The sequence below is a fragment of the Neoarius graeffei genome, chromosome 15 (genome assembly GCF_027579695.1).
Source record: "Neoarius graeffei isolate fNeoGra1 chromosome 15, fNeoGra1.pri, whole genome shotgun sequence".
Classification (NCBI taxonomy): Eukaryota; Metazoa; Chordata; class Actinopteri; order Siluriformes; family Ariidae; genus Neoarius; species Neoarius graeffei.
The window spans coordinates 30,789,265-30,814,757 of NC_083583.1; the positions used below are offsets into that span (position 1 = coordinate 30,789,265).

The window sequence follows — 25,493 nt, forward strand, 5'->3', positions numbered from 1 at the left end:
AGTAGGCAGTTAACCTAACCGCATGTCTTTGGACTATAGGGGAAACTGGAGCAAACCCACGCAGACACGGGGAGAACATGCAAACTCCAAACAGAAAGGCCCCTGTCGGCCGTGAGGTTTGAACCTGGAACCTTCTTGTGACAATGCTAATCACTGCACACCGTGCCACCAATCATACGTTTCACCCAACACACAATAATTAGCAGCTTCTATGTGAAAATTAAAAACACCGAGTTGAGCATTTTAATACAAGTTAACAAAAGTTCATGAGCAAATACAGGAACTCACACAGAGAATACTTAACACCAAGCATAGCATTCATCCTGTCAGCAGTTTTAGTTGGCCTTCTTTCTCTTCTCAATGCTTCTCTACCGTCAGAACGAGAGAAATTTAAATACACTACATGGCCAAAAGTACACCGACACCTGACCATCACAGCCTTATACAGTGGGGCAAAAAAGTATTTAGTCAGCTACCAATTGTGCAAGTTCTCCCACTTAAAAAGATGAGAGAGGCCTGTAATTTTCATCATAGGTACACTTCAACTATGAGAGACAGAATGGGGGGAAAGAATCCAGGAAATCACATTGTAGGATTTTTAATGAATTAATTGGTAAATTCCTCGGTAAAATAAGTATTTGGTCACCTACAAACAAGCAAGATTTCTGGCTCTCACAGACCTGTAACTACTTCTTTAAGAGGCTCCTCTGTCCTCCACTCGTTACCTGTATTAATGGCACCTGTTTGAACTCGTTATCAGTATAAAAGACACCTGTCCACAACCTCAAACAGTCACACTCCAAACTCCACTATGGCCAAGACCCAAGAGCTGTCAAAGGACACCAGAAACAAAATTGTAGACCTGCACCAGGCTGGGAAGACTGAATCTGCAATAGGTAAGCAGCTTGGTGTGAAGAAATCAACTGTGGGAGCAATTATTAGAAAATGGAAGACATACAAGACCACTGATAATCTCCCTCAATCTGGGGCTCCACGCAAGATCTCATCCCGTGGGGTCAAAATGATCACAAGAACGGTGAGCAAAAATCCCAGAACCACACGGGGGGACCTAGTGAATGACCTGCAGAGAGCTGGGACCAAAGTAACAAAGGCTACCATCAATAACACACTATGCCGCCAGGGACTCAAATCCTGCAGTGCCAGACGTGTCCCCCTGCTTAAGCCAGTACATGTCCAGGCCCGTCTGAAGTTTGCTAGAGAGCATTTGGATGATCCAGAAGAGGATTGGGAGAATGTCATATGGTCAGATGAAACCAAAATAGACCTTTTTGGTAAAAACTCAACTTGTCATGTTTGGAGGAGAAAGAATGCTGAGTTGCATCCAAAGAACACCATACCTACTGTGAAGCATGGGGGTGGAAACATCATGCTTTGGGGCTGGTTTTCTGCAAAGGGACCAGGACAACTGATCCGTGTAAAGGAAAGAATGAATGGGGCCATGTATCGTGAGATTTTGAGTGAAAACGTTCTTCCATCAGCAAGAGCATTGAAGATGAAACGTGAGTGGGTTTTTCAGCATGACAATGATCCCAAACACACCGCCCGGGCAACGAAGGAGTGGCTTCGTAAGAAGCATTTCAAGGTCCCGGAGTGGCCTAGCCAGTCTCCAGATCTCAACCCCATAGAAAATCTTTGGAGGGAGTTGAAAGTCTGTGTTGCCCAGCGACAGCCCCAAAACATCACTGCTCTAGAGGAGATCTGCATGGAGGAATGGGCCAAAATACCAGCAACAGTGTGTGAAAACCTTGTGAAGACTTACAGAAAACGTTTGACCTCTGTCATTGCCAACAATAGGTATATAACAAAGTATCGAGATGAACTTTTGTTATTGACCAAATACTTATTTTCCACCATAATTTGCAAATAAATTCTTTAAAAATCAGACAATGTGATTTTCTGGATTTTTTTTTTCTCATTTTGTCTCTCATAGTTGAAGTGTACCTATGATGAAAATTACAGGCTTCTCTCATCTTTTTAAGTGGGAGAACTTGCACAATTGGTGACTGACTAAATACTTTTTTGCCCCACTGTATATTTGCTGAACATCCCATTTATTCTTTTTATTTACTAATTATTTTTAATGCCATTTGAGGTCAAGGCTCTGTGACTTGATTATTTCCACACCGACTTTGGCAAACGATATCTTTATGGACCTAAAACAGTTTCCCTCCCCACTTGTCCAACAACCAGATAATTAAAAAAAAATTACTTCCTACAGACTTTTGAGAAAGGACATGTCTCATTTGATAGAGCATGCCCCCAATTGGTTCATATATTTCTCAGTGTTGCAAAGCAAATTGTTGCTGTGGTGCTTGCTGCTCTTTTCCAAATCCCAGCACCTGCTCCCCTATACACACAAGCTGAGGACATGGCCTGGCTGTGGGGAGGGATTATTTTTACTAGCTATATTAATTAACTTGAACAGATGCTAGACAATCTTTCCAGAATCAATAATACTAAGGGATGTGGAAACAGTGACAAAACTGAGCAAAATGCAGCACACAGTCATGTTGTGGTTAAACACTTCAGCAAATAAAAATGAAGACCCTTTATGTGCGATGAGAGAATACCATGCCTCATGGACAAAATTTTTGTCAGGGTTTTTTTGGCCTGTTTGTTAATGGTGAAAACATGATGATTAATCACCAGAGACACTGTCAGGAGAAGATAAATACTAGGCTCCGTAAAGTCACTGATTCTCCATAGTGTATTTTAATACACATACGGTAATTAGCTTGTTAATTGGTGTAGTGGTTAGCACTGTTGCCTCATAGCAAGAAGGTTCTGGGTTCGAACCCAGTGGCCGACAGGGGCCTTTCTGTGTGGAGTTTGCATGTTCTCCCCGTGTCTGCATGGGTTTCCGCCGGGTGCTCCGGTTTCCCCCACAGTCCAAAGACATGCAGGTTAATTGGTGGCTCTAAATTGACCGTAGGTGTGAATAGTTGTTTGTCTCTATGTGTCAGCCCTGCGATGACCTGGTGACTTGTCCAGGGTGTACCCTGCCTCTCACCCATAGTCAGCTGGGATAGGCTCCAGCTTGCCTGCGACCCTGCACAGGATAAGCGGTTATGGATAATGGATGGATAGTTGTTGATTTTTAGCAAAGTTAACTGGGCTTCGGGATAAGCCATTAATAATTTGTCATATTTTGGCTCCAACAAGTCACACCACATCCAGTAAGAGTCTTATGTTCTGAAGTCTAAAAACAGTGTTGGTTAGGGCATTCAAGTGAGTGTCTTCTGACTGACTAAAGGAACTCCGTCTTAAACTTTTCAGACTTGCATCAAGACCTTCAAGCTTGTGTTTTAATGATACAGATATGCTGTATCATTAAAAAGGAAGGTGAGAAACAAAAAAAGGTCAGACAGGCTGAAGAATGTGGGACGCATTAAGAGCCAGAACCAGTATGAAGAGTTTTAATAATGATCTTTACTTATACTTCATTTAGGTTTCATTGCGACCTGCCCAGGGTGAATCCTGCCTCTCAATGAAAGTCAGTTGGGATTGGCTCCAGTTTCCCCCACAACTCTGATGGGTATACGTAATAGATGGATGGATGGTTTAGATGAAAGCTGTAGCCACACAAATAATTTAGTCTCCGTAGCTGTGCAGATCATTCTCTGATAGAATCTTAAGTTTGGAAGCTGTGAGTGCTCTGAACTTTCACCCTACGGCTATTGGATTAATAGATATTTTCAGAAAAATAATATAAAAAAATAATGAAAGTGGGGCGGCACGGTGGTGTAGTGGTTAGCGCTGTCGCCTCACAGCAAGAAGGTCCGGGTTCGAGCCCCGTGGCCGGCGAGGGCCTTTCTGTGTGGAGTTTGCATGTTCTCCCCGTGTCCGCGTGGGTTTCCTCCGGGTGCTCCGGTTTCCCCCACAGTCCAAAGACATGCAGGTTAGGTTAACTGGTGACTCTAAATTGACCGTAGGTGTGAATGTGAGTGTGAATGGTTGTCTGTGTCTATGTGTCAGCCCTGTGATGACCTGGTGACTTGTCCAGGGTGTACCCCGCCTTTCGCCCGTAGGCAGCTGGGATGGGCTCCAGCTTGCCTGCGACCCTGTAGAAGGATAAAGTGGCTAGAGATAATGAGATGAAATGAGATGAATAATGAAAGTGGCATTAACACAAGCTATTTGGCCTTCACACCTTTATGTGATGTCAGATAGAAGTTTGGAAGCTGTGGGTGCTTTGGTATCTGTAACTATAACCTCATGCTAAAGCAAGCAAAAATGTAATAAACTGTTAAAAAACAAAGTTGTCAACACACAAGGAGTTTCACCTCCAAAGCTTTGTGGGTTGCTATCTGATAGAATCTTAAGTTTGGAAGCTGTGGGTTCTGGTTTCCGTTCATCTCAGATTAAATATAAGAACACACACTGAGATCTGTGGCTAAGAAGAAACATCAGAGAGGCAACAGACTGAAGCCAAAATGTCCTTTTTTCCTTTCCATTGCCATCTGAGAAATTCTGGAGATATTAAAGAGAGTTATTTCCTGATCTCTGTGAGAATACAACCCCAATTCCAAAAATGTTGGGACGCTGTGTAAACTGTAAATAAAAACAGAATGCGATAATTTGCAAATCATGAAAACCCTATAGTTCATTGAAAATAGTACAAAGACAACATATCAAGTGTTGAAACTGAGAAATTTTATTGTTTTTTGAAAAATATATGCTCATTTTGAATTTGATGTCAGCAACACATTTCAGAAAAGTTGGGACAGGGGCGTGTTTACTACTGTGTTGCATCACCTCTACTTTTAACAACACTCTGTAAACGTTTGGGAACTGAGGAGACCAATTGCTGTACATCTGAAAGAGAAATGTTGTCCCTTTCTTTTCTGATATACAATTTCAGCTGCTTAACAGTTCGGGGTCTCCTTTGTTGTATTTTGCACTTCATAATGCGCCAAATTTTTTAACTGGGAGACAGGTCTGGACTGCAGCAGGCCAGTTTAGCACTCGAACTCTTTTACTACGGAGCCATGCAGTTGTAATATGTGCAGAAAGCAGTTTGTCGTTATCTTGCTGAAAGAAGGAAGGCTTTCCCTGAAAAAGATTTAGTCTGGATGGCAGCATATTGCTCTGAAACATGTATATATCATTCAGCATTAAAGTGCTGATGACACGTTTTTGACATTTTTGGCGATGTTTTATAACATAAAAAGTAATCCCCGATGATCCATATATTAATTCACGAAGGCGCCTATTTTACAAGTTATGATAAAAAATGTGGCTATTTGGGCAAATTTGACAGGGCTGCAGCACCCAGGAGACGAAAGAGGAGGAGGAGCTATATGACGCCAGCGAAAGAACCTTCCTCCTAACTTACCAGTTTGTTGTTGATGCGACAGGTGTTCAGTTTGTCATTATTAGTATTATTATTTTACAGGGTAAATTAGGTGACCTGTTGCCAGATACTGCTGAAGTTTTCCAGCCCAAAATATGTTCAAAACCCACCAAAATGCACTTGAAACTGCTCAACTGGGCGGGATTCCTCCCAATCTGGCAACACTGCCAGTATTCCGGAGGGGGTCTACTAGTAGCTATGCCGGATCCAAAGACAGTCCTCCTGTCAGAACATGTGTTGTGAAATGACATAAAGGTACGTAGAGCTATAGATTCTACATGATAATCATAAATGTAATCATAAAGTCGGCGTGATATCAGTCATGTATTTGCTTGTGAAAGCTTGCGGCTTTCATGTAACTGCCGCCTAGCAACGAGAGGCAAAGGGTAAAGAGGGTAGACTATCATAGATTCTATTCGGAAGAGATCAACACAATTCTAGACTCCCAGAAGAGGAAGAGCTAGCACTAGAGAGTTCACCGGCGTTTTCATGCGCCATTTCCATTGAGTAGAACCAGAGTAGAACAGCCAGTGAACCACAGCGTGTTCTCCCGCTGACGTCACAACATGGCCGCGAGCCACGGACCCAGTTTTCTTGCGCTGTGCAATTAAAAGTTGGATATTCGCGTAACAACAGCTTCTTTCACGTAATTATAACAGAAATCTAACATGTTTGCCATGTTGTATAGTTTATTTAAGAAATTGCATAGAGTCATGTTCGTGTCTTCAGCCCTTTAATGATGCCTTCCCAGATGTACAACCCCGATTCCAAAAAAGTTGGGACAAAGTACAAATTGTAAATAAAAACAGAATGCAATGATGTGGAAGTTTCAAAATTCCATATTTTATTCAGAATAGAACACAGATGACATATCAAATGTTTAAACTGAGAAAATGTATCATTTAAAGAGAAAAATTAGGTGATTTTAAATTTCATGACAACAACACATCTCAAAAAAGTTGGGACAAGGCCATGTTTACCACTGTGAGATATCCCCTTTTCTCTTTACAACAGTCTGTAAACGTCTAGGGACTGAGGAGACAAGTTGCTCAAGTTTAGGGATAGGAATGTTAACCTATTCTTGTCTAATGTAGGATTCTAGTTGCTCAACTGTCTTAGGTCTTTTTTGTCGTATCTTCCGTTTTATGATGTGCCAAATGTTTTCTATGGGTGAAAGATCTGGACTGCAGGCTGGCCAGTTCAGTACCCGGACCCTTCTTCTACGCAGCCATGATGCTGTAATTGATGCAGTATGTGGTTTGGCATTGTCATGTTGGAAAATGCAAGGTCTTCCCTGAAAGAGACGTCGTCTGGATGGGAGCATATGTTGCTCTACAACCTGGATATGCCTTTCAGCATTGATGGTGTCTTTCCAGATGTGTAAGCTGCCCATGCCACACGCACTAATGCAACCCCATACCATCAGAGATGCAGGCTTCTGAACTGAGCGCTGATAACAACTTGGGTCGTCCTTCTCCTCTTTAGTCCGAATGACACGGCGTCCCTGATTTCCATAAAGAACTTCAAATTTTGATTCGTCTGACCACAGAACAGTTTTCCACTTTGCCACAGTCCATTTTAAATGAGCCTTGGCACAGAGAAGACGTCTGCGCTTCTGGATCATGTTTAGATACGGCTTCTTCTTTGAACTATAGAGTTTTAGCTGGCAACGGCAGATGGCACGGTGAATTGTGTTCACAGATAATGTTCTCTGGAAATATTCCTGAGCCCATTTTGTGATTTCCAATACAGAAGCATGCCTGTATGTGATGCAGTGCCGTCTAAGGGCCCGAAGATCACGGGCACCTAGTATGGTTTTCCAGCCTTGACCCTTACGCACAGAGATTCTTCCAGATTCTCTGAATCTTTTGATGATATTATGCACTGTAGATGATGATATGTTCAAACTCTGCAATTTTACACTGTCGAACTCCTTTCTGATATTGCTCCACTATTTGTTGGCGCAGTATTAGGGGGATTGGTGATCCTCTTCCCATCTTTACGTCTGAGAGCCGCTGCCACTCCAAGATGCTCTTTTTATACCCAGTCATGTTAATGACCTATTGCCAATTGACCTAATGAGTTGCAATTTGGTCCTCCAGCTGTTCCTTTTTTGTATCTTTAACTTTTCCAGCCTCTTATTGCCCCGTCCCAACTTTTCTGAGTTGTGTTGCTGTCATGAAATTTCAAATGAGCCAATATTTGGCATGAAATTTCAAAATGTCTCACTTTCGACATTTGATATGTTGTCTATGTTCTATTGTGAATACAATATCAGTTTTTGAGATTTGTAAATTATTGCATTCTGTTTTTATTTACAATTTGAACTTTGTCCCAACTTTTTTGGAATCGGGGTTGTACAAGCTACCCATATCATGTGCACTAATGCCCCCTCACACCATCATAGATGCTGGCTTTTGAACTGTGCACTGATAACAAGCCGGATGGTCCCTCTCCTCTTTAGCCTGGAGGACGTGGTGTCCGTGATTTCTAAAAAGAATTTCTACTTTTGATTCGTCAGACCTCGGGACAGTTTTCCACTTCGACTCAGTCCATCATAAAAGAGCTCGGGCCCAGAGAAGGGGGCGGTGTTTCTGAATATTGTTTATATCTGGTTTTAACTTGCATTTGTGGATGCAGTAATGAAGTGTTTTCACAGACGATGGTTTTCTGAAGTGTTCCTGAGCCCATACAGTGATTTCCACTACAGACACGTGTCTGCTTTTAATGCAGTGTCTCCTGAGGGCCTGAAGATCACAGACATCCAGTGTCAGTTTTCAGCCTTGTCTCTTGCATACAGAGATTTCTCCAGATTCTCTGAATCTTTTAATGATATTATGGACCATAGATGATATGATCCACAAATTCTTTGTGGTTTTACATTGAGGAACGTTATTCTTAAATTGTTGCGCTATTTGCCCATGCAGTCTTTCACAGAGCGGTGAACCCCGCCCCATCTTTACTTCTGAGAGACTCCGCCTCTCTGGGATGCTCTTTTTATACCCAATCATCTTACTGACCTGTTGCCAATTAACCAAATTATTATTATTATTTTTTACCATTATGCAACTTTTTCAGTCTTTTGTTGCCCCGTCCCAACTTTTTTGAAACTTGTTGCTGATATCAAATTCAAAATGAGCATATTTAAAAAAAAATAATAAATAAAATTTCTCAGTTTCAACATTTGATATGTTGTCTTTGTACTATTTTCAAAGAAATATAGAGTTTCCATGATTTGCAGATTATCTCATTCTGGTTTTATTCATGCTTTACACAGCATCCCAACTTTTTTGGAATTGGGGTTGTACATAGCCACCATATAAAGTCTGCATAGAACCACCGGACCATTTTTGATCAGAACAGTAGCTGTGAAAAGTCGTGTCACAGTAAATTTAATGATCGTGATTTACTGGGCAATAATTTATGTGTGCAATTAGATCAGTTTTGTACACAGTGAGTGAGCAAGTTTCCAATAATTTGCAAAGAAGAACTGTGTGAATTATGTCACAATACTGCTTTTGTCCAAATCTCAACGAGCCCTGAAAGAGCCTGAAACTGAAACTCAGTAAAAACTGCATGTCAAGGTGGTGCAGGGAATCAAACACTGTTCACAGTATGATTAAACAATAAAACAAAGGTCTGCAGATTTGTAAAACAAAACATTTTCAGAGGTTCTGTTCACATGCTGTAGAGGCAGCAGAAGAGCAAACTTTAGGTGATTCATATAGAATCAACCAAGCCATGGCCTAAAGTTATGATTTTATAACATTCTCTGTTTGAATAAAATAAAGCAGAATTTCATTAAATGCAGCCAGATTTAGTAACTTGTATAGTTTTCTCTTCAACCAATGGAAACCAAATGGATATACAGTGTCTTGCAAAAGTATTCATCCTCCTTGGTGTTTGTCCTGTTTTGTCGCATTACATGCTGGAATTAAAATGGATTTTTGGAGGGTTGGCACCATTTGATTTACACAACATGCTCACTTTAAAGGTGCAAATTGTTGTTTTATTGTGACACAATAATTAAGATGAAAAACCAGAAATCTGGAGTGTGCATAGGTATTCACCCCCTTTCGTATGAAACTCCTAAATAAGAGCTGGTCCAACCAATTCACTTCATAACTCACATAATTAGTTGATTAGGATCCACCTGTGTGCAGTCAAAGTGTCACATGATCCGTCACATGATGTCTGTATAAATCAACCTGCTCTGGAAGGACCCTGACTCTGCAACACTACTAAGCAAGCAACATGAAAACCAAGGAGCCTCCAAACAGGTCAGAGACAAAGTTGTGGAGAAGTATAGATCAGGGTTTGGTTATAAAAAATATGCCAAACTTTGAGTATCCCATGGAGCATCATTAAATCCATTATAGCAAAATGGAAAGAATATGTCACCACGACAAACCTGACAAGAGAAGGCCGCCCACCAAAACTCACAGACCGCGCAAGGAGGGCATTAATCAGAGATGCAACAAAGACACCAAAGATAAACACTGAAGATGCTGCAAAGATCCACAGCGGAGATGGGAGTATCTGTCCATAGGACCACTTTAAGTCGTACACTCTACAGAGTGGGGTTTTATGGAAGAGTGGCCAGAAAAAAGTCATTGCTTAAGAAAACATGTTTGGAGTTTGCCCCAGAGCATGTGGCAGACTCTCCAAACACATGGAATAAGATTTTCTGGTCAAATGAGACTAAAATTGATCTTTTTGGCCATCATGGGAAATGCCACGTGTGGCGCAAACCCAACACCCTGAGAACACCATTCCTACAGTGAAGCATGGTGGTGGCAGCATCATGCCATGGGGATGTTTTTCATCTTCAAAGACAGAAAAGCTGGTCAGGACTGAAGGAAAGATGGATGGCACTAAATACAGGGCAATTCTGGAGGAAAACCTGTTTGAGTCAGCCAGAGGTTTGAGACTGGGACGAAGGTTCCAGCAGGAAAATGACCCTAAACATACTACTAAAGCTACACTGGAGTGGTTTAAAGGGAAACATATAAATGTCTTGGAATGGCCTCATCAAATTCCAGATCTCAATCCAATTGAGAATCTGTGGCATAACTTGAAGATTGCTGCACACCAACGCAACCCATCTAACTTGAAGGAGTTGGAGCAGTTTTGCCTTGAGGAATGGGCAAAAATCCGAGTGGCTAGATGTGCTAAGCTAATACAGACATACCCCAAGAGACTTGCAGCTGTAATTGCAGCAAAATGTGGCTCTACAAAGTATTGACTTTGGGGGTGAATACCTATGCACACTCCAGATTTCTGTTTTTTCATCTTAATTATTGTTTATGTCACAATAAAACAATTTGCACCTTTAAAGTTGCAGGCATGTTGTGCAAATCAAATGGCGCTAACCCCCCCCCCCAAAAAAAAAAATCCTTTTTAATTCCAGCTTGTAATGTGACTAAACAGGACAAACACAAAGGGGGATGAATACTTTTGCAAGACACTATATATACACTGATACAACAATTAGTTCTGGTCCACAAATTTGATTGGTCGAGCAGAGTTCCAAAAATGTTTATATTTACTATAACCACACTGGAATGTTTCACTATGTGTATCACTCTGCTCATTTGTGTTCACCACATAAAATTCCACTAATTCAAATTTGTTTAGCTATGTTCACACTACAGTTCATGATGCTTTGTGATGGGTTATCGATGAAAATGAGGCGTTTTGGTGGCGATGTATAGGCGAACTAAAAGTTGTGTTCACACAGCAGGCGAACACTTGACTGTTACGCCTTCGTGTGCTCAAGCCTGGTGCATCTCGAACGGCCATGCGCGCTCAAAAATCATGTTGTGAGCACTCTTAACATTCAGTCGTTATGGGAAACACCTGATGCTGATTTGAGCACAATCAGCACGTGCATATAAGGACGCTGTTTTCACAGAAGATTTGTGGATTGTCATCATTATCACTGTAACATTTCTTTCTAGCCATGTTTATGACCCTGGTTAAATCCTCTGCTTTTTGCTTTGTGTTTGGCTGCGTTTGTGTTTTGCTACTCTGACCTTGCCTCATGTTTTATTTTTGTAAATATCACGCCTGCTAATAAACACTCTTCCTGCACTTACTGTACAGCCATCTACCGCCGCATACCTGACAGAAAACTTCACAAAGTCTCTGTGAAAACAGCGTCCTTATATGCACGTGCTGATTGTGCTCAAATCAGTGTCAGGTGTTTCCCATAATGACTGGGTCCCAAGCGGGTGCACAATGTGCTCCAAAGGATCCCTGAATATAATTGCACTTTTCAAGTCTCGGCAAATGTTAGGCTGTGCCTTGCTGTTGTGTTGACGAGGCTCCCGACATGGATTCAAGACAGCTATATCTCAAGAGGCTCAACAAAGGTTCCCCGAGCTTCGGGAAGTATTCCCAAACCCATCTGCGACAATTTGCCGCTTAGTTTGCTGACGAAAACATCGCCACCAAATTTCAATGGACACATTTAAATTTTTTTGTGACTTTTTGGCCACTCATAAGGTGGAGATACACGAAAAAAAAACAACTCGTGAAGCTTGGAGAACATTCTTCGTGCATCACACGATTGGTGGCGAGGCTATTGATTTTTCATCGCCAAGTATTCGCGACCTGTAGTGTGACCACGGCCTTACTGCAGTAGTCTTAGCAACATCAGCAGACATGGAAAACGAATGAAATGCTTTTCAGGAATATAACTTTTGGCTTAAAATATGAAAGCTCGCCAGTTGAAGATGAAAAAGAAGAAGGATTGCCAATTGTACCACAAGCACCTTTAACAGGAATGTACAACTTAATGTAAGCTAGTTACCAAGCTAGCTGTTGTGCCACAAACTGAATGTGGCTTCTTCAGGATTGGTTTCTGTTAGCGGAGCAAAAATAAACAGAATATTCTGCCACAGTGTGTCTGAAATGTCACTTACTCTGTACCAGTTTCTTGTTTATAGAACTGTTGTATCAAAGCAATATTACATTCATAATCTTGTGATTATACTGAATACCTGCACGGCTGTGATATTCACTATAACTGCACTCTTGCTTCTGTGATATTGCACAAATAAGTTGAATTAATATATCCCAATTTTAAAGCTCAAGGATAATACAAGCAACCCAACACAGATGTATTATAATGTAGTCATACTCCCCAATGTTTTTCTGCCCACCTTGATGGTGAAGTCTGCAGTGAGTGGCCCATGGCAGCGCAGAATATGTCTGTCAGCTTCTCTCCCTCTCTGATAATCCACAGAGCTGTTGGCCAAAGTGTATGAGCCTGGAGAGCTCAACACCAGCTCCTCTCTCCTGTCGCTTAGACTGTGAGCTTCAATCACTAATGCAGAGACAAACCACCATTAGTCAAGGCAAGGTGAGATAACAAAAGCACACATACTGTAGAAGAGCGTGATAAAAGACAACAGTAAAGGATGAAGCCGGATATGTTGAACATCATAGATTGTACAAAATACCATTTAGGTTCATACACAGGAGTGACTAGTACAACTTGGCTAGACAGGCTAAGGGCTCTTGTTTTTCAGAGATAAAAAGACTTCAGTATGGAAGTTCATTTTTGGCATCCATATTTGATGTCAGATTATTTGCTATTAATAAATGTTTTAGCTTGATTATTTTGGACTCGTCTGGAATCAAACACAACAGCATGACCAAGAGTCATGAGATAAACACACAAAATGCTCATATAGCAAGTGAGGCTGGGCTGGTTTCTTTCTCGAACAGACTATAGATTTAGCAAGCATATCAGTGACAGTAGTGACAGGTGATTGTACAAAGAATTCTTTTCTACCATGGCATTTTGAGGGCTGGTTCAGATTAGTGTTGGAGTACTTGAGACTGGTCTCAAGACCACTTTTTGAAGGTCTCGGTCTCATCTCGGAATCGACCGCATTTTTACTCGGTCTTGTCTCGGTCTCGGACATTGAGGACTCTGGATTTTATTTCAAGACCGGTCAAGACCACAACTGTAGGGATATCGCTAAACTGCCTATGCATTGTCTGATTTATTTACACATCATTACTGTGATTGGATGTAAAATTTCCTGCTTCAAATGCAACCAATAACGTAACACACTGCTAATTCGAAATTGTTGTTACTGTTAACAGCTGTCACCCCTCCCCACCCCCTTTCACACACACTGGTCTGGTCCTGGTCTTGACTCGGTCTCATCCTGCTTTGGTCTTTGTCTTGACTTGGTCTCAACCCCCCAAAGTCTTGGGCCCAATCCCAATTCTAATTTCTACCCCTACCCCTCCCCCTTCCCCTCCCCCTTGGCCCTTCCCCTTGAAACTGAGCTACAAGGGATAGGGCTTGAAATTCAACCCCTACGTATTGGGATAGCCCTTCAACGATCGCATACGTCATCGCGTACCTCCGTCAGCGTTTACGTTAGCAAAACGCGATCAAATGCGTCATTGGCTGCGACTAGCCGCTACAGTCAGAGCCAGAGGCAGAAACCTCTGCTGGCAGGGTGTGATTTGTTAACTAACACCACTGAATGGGATATCTTTGGCGCTTCGTGCACCACATCCGACAGAATGAGGTGTCAGAACACTCATGTAAACAATAAAAGCGAGAATAACAGAACAAAACGTACGCAGTCAAGCAACCGAAAACAATACTCACTCCCAAAGCTTTTTAGCAGCAGCTTGGATTTCAGAAATCGCTGCTCATTCTCAGCTCGAAAGCGAATCAAGCGGCGTGTTTCCTCTGGATAACAACTTAAAACACGTAAATAATGGAGAAAATACATTTATGACAATCTTTCGCCGCGGGAACCGCCATCTTTCTGAAATCCGCATGAAATCTCGCTGAAATCCGCATGGCATTGTGGGAAATCACTCAAACCCCTTCGTTCGGAGTCAGCTCCAGGAAAATCTCCGTTTGGAGGGGTACAGAAGCCCTACCCCTTCCCCTACCCCTCCACGTTAACTGGGATTGGGATACCCCTACCCCTTCACGTGAACGCACAAAATGGAGGGGAAGGGCCAAGGGGTTGGTCCAAGGGGTGAAATGGGATTCGGCCTTGGTCCTGTCTCGGTCTCGATACACTCTGGTCTTGGTCATGACTTGGTCTCGGTTTAGGTGGTCTTGACTACAACAGTAGTTTAGAGTACCTAATTGTGTTTTTGACAGCCAGGAAAACTGGTTCGAGAGTAGCACCAACACTTTGCCAGGCTAGAACCAAGAACCGTTTACCTCAGGAGCTAGGGGAGGGATTATGACCAACAAGACCAACAGAAACTTTCTGACTGCCATTAAAAAAAAAAAAAAACAGCTAGTGTAGCATCTAGTCTGCCTTATCAAGTCATCCACTGGTGTTGTTGCTGTGCTCTGTGTTAGCATTGCTGGGAAAGCAGAGCTGTTCAGAAACGTACACAGTGATGTACTGACGTGGCTCTATGGTGGCTCTCTTACCCATGGAACAGCAAACCGGTTAACAGAAGATTTGTGAGTTAGATCAACTCCGAACCGGCACTAGCACCAGCCCAGAACTAGCACCTAGTTTGTTTTGTTGGAAAAGGGGTATGTGTGAAACAGTCCTATATTTCATGTGCATTGAGAAAGGGCATGTGAAATTCAGCTGGAGGTGTAATGATCGTGAACAAGATGGATTATTTACTCTGTCCTCCTTATTTTACTACCTAAATGCCCTTGGATGAGAAAGTAAAGGTAGATAGATTAAGCACACATTATTCATTCAGTGCACAAATTACACAAAACAACAGACAACACAACCATAACCTGGTGCATTGCAGACAAAAAGTACTTTGAATTCATGGATACAGATCTTTGTGTGACTTTGTGTGTGTGTGTGTGTGTTAGTTTGCCCTGCAACATACTTTTTATGGCATCAATAAGACCTTGTAATATGGCACTACTTAACAGTAATAGTTTCATTGTTGAGCTATTGATAGATATTAGGTTTTAGCCCTCATATCTAATATCACCACAAGGCATCACTGTATACACACACACACACACACCCATGGCAAAGAAATATTTATACTCCACAGACTGAACCATCACTTCATGTGTAAATGCTGTTTAAATATATTCAAAGGTTTACATTCATCAGGATTACGTTATTAGAATAAAATAAAAATGAATAAAATACATTCAAATTAAATTTTGAAAAAAGGACTAAGAATATACTGTGACTGACACTAAAGACACATATAAATTACTATCGTACATTATTCATGCATTACTCATAGTAACCCCATGCATCAAGTATTAAACAGTTGAACAACTTTTTTTTTTTTAAATAAATCAGAAAATAAAAAGCCTGGGAATTAGAATTCATTTTCATTTTCGCCTTTTATGGTGTATATTATGGTGTGCTATTTTTTAAGTGTGTTTTTTTTTTCCTAAGATTACATTTTTCATTCTTGCGACCCAAAAATTTTTAATCTTGGACACTGTGCCCAACACTATTTTGAAAACCATAAAAAATATATTACTTAAAATGGTGGCTCCAGACAAAATATCAGCAGATGATTGAGGTCTAACAAGTCTAACGCGCACACACAAACCTTTTTGGCGTATACACCCTATAGCTGTCATCCTGGAACATGAATGTCATTGAACATGAAGCACAAAAGATAGTCTCTGATCCAGTTTTACGTTACGCTACATTCATTCCTATTGTTGGATGTGATTTTTTTCATCAGTGTAGCTCATTTGCATATTGACTCTTACAGGGTCTTGTATTTGATGATGCAATAACGCTTGCCTGTTTGACACTGTCTCTAACACTAAGTGAGGAAAAAAGAAAAACTTCTACAGAATGACCAGTTTACTTTCTCGTGAAAGGATTTAATCATAAAAACACAATTTGTAAAATTTAGCATGAATTATAACTCAAGACCAGTTACTTTGAACTCACTGCGAGCAGGTGCTGCTGGAATAATGAGACGAAGATGTTTGGCTGCTTTCTGACAGAGCTGTTTTCAATCTGTCCCCACATCATAGAGAAAAAACATCATCAAGCAAGGGGTTTGTTTGTGTAAATCAATTTGGACAATAAGAGGCTGAGGGCTTTGGTTAGAAATTTCCCACAAAGAATTAAAAGCAAGAAAGTTTCGAATTATGGCTTAATCGTATTCAGGTGCTTGTCATTAACATGAAAAATCTCTCCTGTTGTTCGTCTTGTGTATGTTTTCCTACTAATATATTGCTGTGTGTGTTTGTGGTAGGGTGCATTCGGCCGTTTCCAAAACATGGTTTCCATTTGGGAGCAATTGCATAGCTAACGGTTTTGCCATTATTTATGGTTGCACACACTCCACTGAGCAGGGTTTAGGGTTCTGTACACTCAGTAAAGGGACGTTTATTGTCATACACACTCAGACTCCGCGCACAGCAGCAGACAGGGTCACACACATGCTCACACGCTTGGCGCATTAAGCCTTTCCCAAAACAAGCTTTCCATTAAATCCATTGCTAATGGAAATCTCTCTCAGCATGGTAACAGTAACCGTGGCCCCATCCACAGGAAATCTGATTATCCATCTCTAACTCGCTTCTGATAATATTTAGTTTCTCTGGAGTTCATGAACTTGACTGCTGCGCACTGGACCATTGGCAGTGTATGTGTTGTCTCTTTCCATTTTCTACCTTTTTGTCTCCAGTGGACATTTCCACATCCACATTGTGAGTCTCCTGGTAAATGATCTGTGAAAACACAGCATGGCAGCTTTCCAAACTCTTACACACTGTATTCATTTCAGATGGTGAAAATGGAGGGGTTTTTAACAGCGCAGGTGAATGTGTGTGTGTGTGTGTGTGTGTGTGTGTATTATATATATTTCTATCCACATTCACTGGATATGAGCAATCGTACACTCTGATTGGCTCCTCTACTACTAGGATATCAGCTCATATACCATGAGTAAAGAAAAACAAAATGGCGGAGCGTTTTGCTGAACCACCCGAGGATGAAATAAAAGCTCTACTCGGAAACAAAACCCTAAAAAATACAATTAAAAAAAGCAACAAAATATGGAACAAAAGTACTTGATGGTAAGACCGTATCTTTTTTTATTTTTCAAGAATTATTATTGTAGCATTTGTCACAAATTGCTACTGTCATTTCCATAAGTGGAAAGATTTTGTCGGACAGCTTGTACTAAGTTTTTATTTATCAACTTTGCAAAAAATAAAAATAAAAATGCTGTGTTTCTCAAAATCCAGTGAATGTGGATAGAATAAAACAGTTATTCCACTCAATCTCATTGTACATGGCTTATAGCCAACTTGGTGCTACGTGCCTTGTTGGCTATCAGCTCATATTCAACTCGATTTCTTGGAATAACTGTTTATATATATATATATATATATATATATATATATATATATATATAGGGTGGCACGGTGGTGTAGTGGTCAGTACTGTCGCCTCACAGCAAGAAGGTCCTGGGTCCGAGCCCAGTGGCCGGCGAGGGCCTTTCTGTGTGGAGTTTGCATGTTCTCCCCGTGTCCGCATGGGTTTCCTCCGGGTGCTCCGGTTTCCCCCATAGTCCAAAGACATGCAGGTTAGGTTAACTGGTGACTCTAAATTGACCGTAGGTGTGAATGTGAGTGTGAATGGTTGTCTGTGTCTATGTGTCAGCCCTGTGATGACCTGGCGACTTGTCCAGGGTGTACCCCGCCTTTCGCCCGTAGTCAGCTGGGATAGGCTCCAGCTTGCCTGCGACCCTGTAGAACAGGATGAGCGGGTACAGATAATGAATGGATGGTTTTATATATATATATATATATATATATATATATATACAGTGGCGCTTGAAAGTTTGTGAACCCTTTAGAATTTTCTATATTTCTGCATAAATATGACCTAAAACATCATCAGATTTTCACACAAGTCCTAAAAGTAGATAAAGAGAACCCAGTTAAACAAATGAGATAAAAATATTATACTTGGTCATTTATTTATTGAGAAAAATGATCCAATATTACATATCTGTGAGTGGCAAAAGTATGTGAACCTCTAGGATTAGCAGTTAATTTGAAGGTGAAATTCGAGTCAGGTGTTTTCAATCAATGGGATGACAATCAGGTGTGAGTGGGCATCCTTGTTTTATTTAAAGAACTAGGATCTATCAAAGTCTGATCTTCACAACACATGTTTGGGGAAGTGTATCATGGCACGAACAAAAGAGATTTCTGAGGACCTCAGAAAAAGCGTTGTTGATGCTCATCAGACTGGAAAAGGTTACAAAACCATCTCTAAAGAGTTTGGACTCCACCAATCCACAATCAGACAGATTGTGTACAAATGGAGGAAATTCAAGACCATTGTTACCCTCCCCAGGAGTGGTCGACTAACAAAGATCACTCCAAGAGCAAGGCGTGTAATAGTTGGCAAGGTCACAAAGGACCGCACGGTAACTTCTAAGCAACTGAAGGCCTCTCTCACATTGGCTAATGTTAATGTTCATGAGTCCACCCTCAGGAGAACACTGAACAACAATGGTGTGCATGGCAGGGTTGCAAGGAGAAAACCACTGCTCTCCAAAAAGAACACTGCTGCTCATCTGGTTTGCTAAAGATCACATGGACAAGCCAGAAGGCTATTGGAAAAATGTTTTGTGGATGGATGAGACCAAACTAGAACTTTTTGGTTTAAATGAGGAGCAGTATGTTTGGAGAAAGGAAAACACTGCATTCCAGCATAAGAACCTTATCCCATCTATGAAACATGGTGGTGGCAGTATCATGGTTTGGGCCTGTTTTGCTGCATCTGGGCCAGGGCGGCTTACCATCATTGATGGAACAATGAATTCTGAATTATACCAGCAAATTCTAAAGGAAAATGTCAGGACATCTGTCCATGAACTGAATCTCAAGAAAAGGTGGGTCATGCAGCAAGACAATGACCCTAAGCACACAAGTCATTCTACCAAAGAATGGTTAAAGAAGAATAAAGTTAATGTTTTGGAATGGCCAAGTCAAAGTCCTGACCTTAATCCAATGGAAATGTTGTGGAAGGACCTGAAGCGAGCAGTTCATGTGAGGAAACCCACCAACATCCCAGAGTTGAAGCTGTTCTGTACAGAGGAATGGGCTAAAATTCCTCCAAGCCGGTGTGCAGGACTGATCAACAGTTACCGGAAACGTTTAGTTGCAGTTATTGCTGCACAAGGGGGTCACACCAGATACTGAAAGCAAAGGTTCACATACTTTTGCCACTCACAGATATGTAATATTGGATCATTTTCCTCAATAAATAAATGACCAAGTATAATATTTTTGTCTCATTTGTTTAACTGGGTTCTCTTTATCTACTTTTAGGACTTGTGTGAAAATCTGATGATGTTTTAGGTCATATTTATGCAGAAATATAGAAAATTCTAAAGGGTTCACAAACTTTCAAGCACCACTGTATATATATGTGTGTGTGTGTGTGTGTGTGTGTGTGTGTGTGTGTGTGTGTGTGTGTGTGAGACTTAGTGTGTATTGTACACACAGTATATTCTTGTGCAAGGACATGGGAAATGGTGATACTGAGCAGAATTCCTTTAATGCACACTAAACGAATATAGCCCTGATTTCCCAGTCACTGACTAATGTTGGGGCTCAGCAACTACACTCCCGAGCTCAGAGACTACTTGATCCATGCTCTCATGGTGACCACTCATGTCGTGTGCAGCAATTTATCACAGAGGCTCTGATATTTCCAAGAATGTTTTAGAAACAGCCAGTGAGAGTCTGAGAGGAAATCTAATTCGTCTGTTCTTATGCGCAGTAGATCCCTGAACCCAATTAATCATCTGTCTATTTGTTCTTGTTTCTGTACAGAAAAGTCACAAAGTCATATGATAGACAGCTTCCAGGTTTATTTTCATGAGAAAGCAGGATTTGGGGATTAGGCAGGGTGGGGATCTCTCCAAGTGATCCCACCCTACAGCCAGAAAACAACAGATCACAAGTGGTGGTGATCACAATATTACAAAAGTAGTGTGAAAGGGTCAGTGATGCTGAGATTTTGAAAGGTGTTTAGTGTGCAGATTTAAAATAATTACATCTGAAACTGCATAGTTATATCTAATTCCTATCTAGCATCTAATGTCACAGTTTGGAGTGATTCACGTGGTGTAGTGTGAGCAGTGGAGAAATTCTGAGGTTTTTGAAAGTCATCAAGGTTTTTTAAATTAATTAATTAATTTTTTTTTTAACCGAGTTTGCTTTAAATGAAACCCCTTTGGAAAGATGAAAACCTTTAATAATAGCCAACCAAAGAAACCTAGAGTAATACTTTTTCTAAGAGTGTAGGCACATGAGTGTTCAAAGATATGTGGGTGGTATGCATGTGTCAGATGTAACAAACTTACCACACACACACACACACACACACACACACACACACACACACACACACTTTTCAGAAACTCATAGGAAGCCCTATCAGACATCCATACAAGAAATCCATTAGGAAGCACCATTCAAATGAATCCTTTTAAGGTTCGTGATCATCTGAGTTATAGAATCGAGGTATTGCTGTGTTTGCATTTCTTGAAATAGTTGCGCATGGTGTAAAAAATGAACAATGTAAAAAATAGGACTAGTAATCACCATTACCGCCATCATCATCATCATCATCATCATTTTCCTTGTCAGGGTCACGATAAACCCAGAGCATATCCCAGGAACACTAAGCAGGAGTTCGGAACACGTCCTGAATGATACGTCAATCCATTGCAGGACACCACACACATACTGTATACATTATACAGTCATTTACACCTAGGAACTGCCAATCCTCCTACCAGCACATTTTTGGACAGTGGAACAGAAAGGAAACTGGAGAACATGTGAGTATTGGGAATAAGTGAAATTCCAAACAAACAGTAACCCCAGCTCAGGATCGAAGCACTGCACCACTGAACCGCTACTCAGTGTAGGATTAGTGTAATTGGAAATATTTCCAATGATTCAATTTCCCCTTGGTTTCCTGCTGATTGAATTTCTTGAAGTTATTTAAAAGTGATAGTACACCAAGCATCCAATTTCCGCTAATCGTACATTTGGTCAACTGGCCAAGTCAATAGTTATCTAAAAAGACTTTTTTAATCAGCATGTATTGAGGTATCATTTCACCCAAACATCAGAATATACCCTGGTCAAAATTTGAAGGCAAAATATGAAGTTATTCGAAGGAGAATATTTGATGTTTATATATTGGGAAAAAATGTTCTTACAGAACCAGACGATGTCTTTTTGAGACAAGTGTGTGATTACATACAGTTTGCACAATACCTTATGACATTAGCCTTACTGCTCCAGTCAAAAATTACAGAAGCAAACTCCAGATGCTAAACATATCTTGGCTGAGTTATATTTGGGATAAATGGCTCTATGTTTAATCTTAAAGTGCATTATAGCTCTAGATGGTAATTACAGGTCAGGTTCATAATTATTCTTTTATCTTAGAGCCAGATCACAGAGCCAGATTACAGTTCTGAACTGTTTAATGTAGTGAATAAATATGAATACAGGAACTCACTTATGATGTCAGGACCCTTGGCTGTGAGTCTCAGACCTCGGCTTCCTAGCGGAACTTCAACCACCGTCTTCAGGGCTTTAATAAGAGCAAAGAAACAATGATAAAACAATACAAGTGCTTTCTTTCAAACCAGGACACTGGAAGTAGCAATCTTACACACCACCCTCTGCTTGTGTCACTGATTCAGGTGGTCGCATCAATCACATTACAACTGCGAATATTATTTTCAAAATGCTTATGTAAGTAGCTTGGTGAATGTGAATGTGAAGGCTGTTTTGACTGAGTGAATATTTTCACTATCAATAACAAAACGTAACCTGCAGTTACTGGGTTTTGGACCATTTACTCTATATACTTATAATGTGTGCGTTCAGTCATATTCTCGTTAAATCGGTTCATTCCAGTTTTCTCCCTTTCAACAATGACACGAAAAATCAATTTGAATAAGCTACCCATTGTTGAGAATCTACAGGCTGCTAAACACGAGTCAGTGATCCATTGTCAGTGAAATAATGTGTGTATGAATGAGTGAATGAGTAACTTTGTGAGTGAGTCACACTGGTCGTGAGTGTGTGAGAATGAAGAGTGAATGAGTGAGTCAGTGAATGATTGAGTACCCCTTTTCCACTAACAGGGAACAGGTTCCTTTCTGGTTCGCACACTAAATTTGAACCGTTCTGAGCATTTCGACAAAAAATAAATTGATTCGGAACTGGAAAAGTTGGAACCAAAATATAGCTGTTTTTCCAGCTTGAACTGTGATGACATCAGTGGGCGTGTCACTACTTTGGAGAGGAAGTAGAGTGCAGCAATGGAGAACGCGACAGAAAAGGATACATCTTCAGAAAAAAATGGAATGGTTACCCATAACCACTTATCCTGTGCAGGGTCGCAGACAAGCTGGAGCCTATCCCAGCTGACTACGGGCAAAAGGCGGGGTACACCCTGGATAAATCACCAGATCATCACAGGGCTGACACATAGACACAGACAACCATTCACACTCACATTCACACCTACGGTCAATTTAGAGTCACCAGTTAACCTAACCTGCATGTCTTTGGACTGTGGGGGAAACTGGAGCACCCGGAGGAAACCCACGCGGACACAGGGAGAACATGCAAACTCCACACAGAAAGGTCCCCGTCGCCCACTGGGCTCAAACCTAGAACCTTTTTGCTGTGAGGCGACAGTGCTAACCACTACACCACCGTGCCATCGTGAATGCAAACAAATATCTGCAATAACAGAACAAATGCTCACAGGTAAACAATGCACTCCACCTTCTTGCTACTACTGTTTACTTGCGTTGTGCATTGTGCAACACCCTCTGTTCAGGACGCAACTTTGATTACAATGGTTCTGCGCGAAACTGGTGAAAATGCAGGCTGGTTGACTATCTGGTACCAATGTTCAAAGAATCCTGAACGGAACCAGTTCAAGAACCCGTTCCCTGTTGGTTGAAAAGTGGGAGTGAGTCAGAAACTGAATGAGGAGAAGAAGAAGAAGAAGCAGAAGAAGAAATCTTTATTTGTCACATGCACACTTCAAGCACAGTGAGATTCATCCTCTGCATTTAACCCATCTGAAGCAGTGAACACACACACACACACACACACACACACACACCCAAAGCAGTGGACAGCCATACTAGAGTGCCCGGGGAGCAGTCAGGGGTTAGGTACCTTGCTCAAGGGCACTTCAGCCCAAGGCCGCTCCATGTTAACCTAGTGAGTGAGTTACGGAGTTACTGCATGTGCGACTGAGTTTGTGAAAGAATCAGTGAGTGAGTTAGTGAACTGTCATGCCACTCTGCACCAGCATGCAGTTCAGGGCTCAGATTGTCATAATCTTTAAGTATAAATTGAAAACCTATTTGTTTAGTTATTTTTTCAGACATTTTATGGTGATCGTCGACTGGCCACATACATTATGTCCCAGGGTGCCATGCCTGTGCTACCTTTTGGCTCTCAGTTTTCGTTATCTTGCCATAGATAGACCTGCTGAAGTCCTGGCCTGCACTCTCTTATAACATACACCCTTTTAAACCAACGTATGATAAGAGCATACGTTATCACCTGTTTCCTCTGTCTGTTAAGCTGTACCAGTATGTGCATTCCTTGATGGCTGATCCTGACACAGTTCAATAGCTATGGCTCTTCTTTCCCTCCACTCCTACCTCGTTCATTCTGATGCTTTACTTCTGCTTGGAACACTCTGCACTTGTGACTTGTGCTCTGCTTCTGTAAATGGATACCCCAAAACAGATTCTCTAAGTCTTCGCCTTACTTTAGTAAATAATCTCACTTTAATCCTGCAGACGTGGACCTTTCAGAACATCTGCTATAATCGTAAAGACTCTTTATCCTATTCAAAATACTCTACGCTTATTCTGAAGATTCAGCACAATTAGTACTGTTTGTCTTTACTCTTCTACACTTGTATACTGAAATGATTTATAATCCCACTATTCAGTGTCACTGGTGTTTTTTGTTCACTGAAGGTTTCTTTTTCCTTGACACCGTCATTTCTGGTTTCCTCATTAGGGATCTATATCTGTATTTCTGTATAGCTGCTTTATGGCAATGTCTCTTAAAATCCTATAGAAATAAATTGAATTGGCTTAAACAGAGGGTGGCACGGTGGTGTAGTGGTTAGCACTGTCGCCTCACAGCAAGAAGGTCTGGGTTCGAGCCCAGTGGCCGGCGAGGGCCTTTCTGTGCGGAGTTTGCATGTTCTCCCCGTGTCCGCGTGGGTTTCCTCCGGGTGCTCCGGTTTCCCCCACAGTCCAAAGACATGCAGGTTAGGTTAACTGGTGACTCTAAATTGACCGTAGGTGTGAATGTGAGTGTGAATGGTTGTCTGTGTCTCTGTGTCAGCCCTGTGATGACCTGGCGACTTGTCCAGGGTGTACCCCGCCTTTCGCCCGTAGTCAGCTGGGATAGGCTCCAGCTTGCCTGCGACCCTGTAGAACAGGATAAAGCAGCTAGAGATAATGAGATGAGATGAGATGAGATGAGACTTAAACAGACCAGGAAGTGAAACAGAACCCATGCAGTGTGCAACACTTCTCCTAGCTATTAGGACTGATTACCAGCACCCGTTCTTTGTTTAGGATTTTTACGCTATTTCCTACAGCTTCCGTGTGCAAGTACTGGAGTGTTCATTTTGTTGACACTGCATGTTTAAGAGCTGTTGTTACGTAACTTTACTAGTTTCACTCTTTGCGTCTACTACTCTAGGACTCTATTTTAACTGCCATGCTCTGTTTGATCCTTGCCTGCCCTCTTTCGTTAAGTGTTGCTCTTTGCTTCTCGTTAATGAATGAGTGAGTTAGTGAGTGGATGAATGAGTCAGTTAGGAAGTGACTTACAAGAGAAATTCAGGAGACTCGTATAGCTGTATTTTATTAAGCATTTCTCTTTTTATGACACAACACATCTTATGTAGCTGTTAGATTTAATACCACCCTAAATAATCTATTTATGGTGGTGGATTTAAACTGATGCCAGTTTGCTTACTATCCAATCCACTACTCGCCCAATAAGCCCCTTTCATATGAGGACTGAGGTTTCGTGAGAGACATGTCATTATTAATG

General features: G+C 41.3%; 1 protein-coding gene across 1 annotated transcript in view; it reads right to left on the reverse strand.

Annotated features, from left to right (window-relative positions):
* adamtsl3 (ADAMTS-like 3) overlaps positions 1-25,493 on the reverse strand; it is a 464,545-nt gene that overhangs the window by 128,780 nt on the left and 310,272 nt on the right. Inside the window, exons 8-9 of the mRNA XM_060941127.1 lie at positions 21,895-21,969; positions 12,541-12,704 (exon numbers count right to left, since the gene is read on the reverse strand). Coding sequence (XP_060797110.1) covers positions 12,541-12,704; positions 21,895-21,969 — 239 coding nt within the window. The remainder of the gene's footprint in view (positions 1-12,540; positions 12,705-21,894; positions 21,970-25,493) is intronic.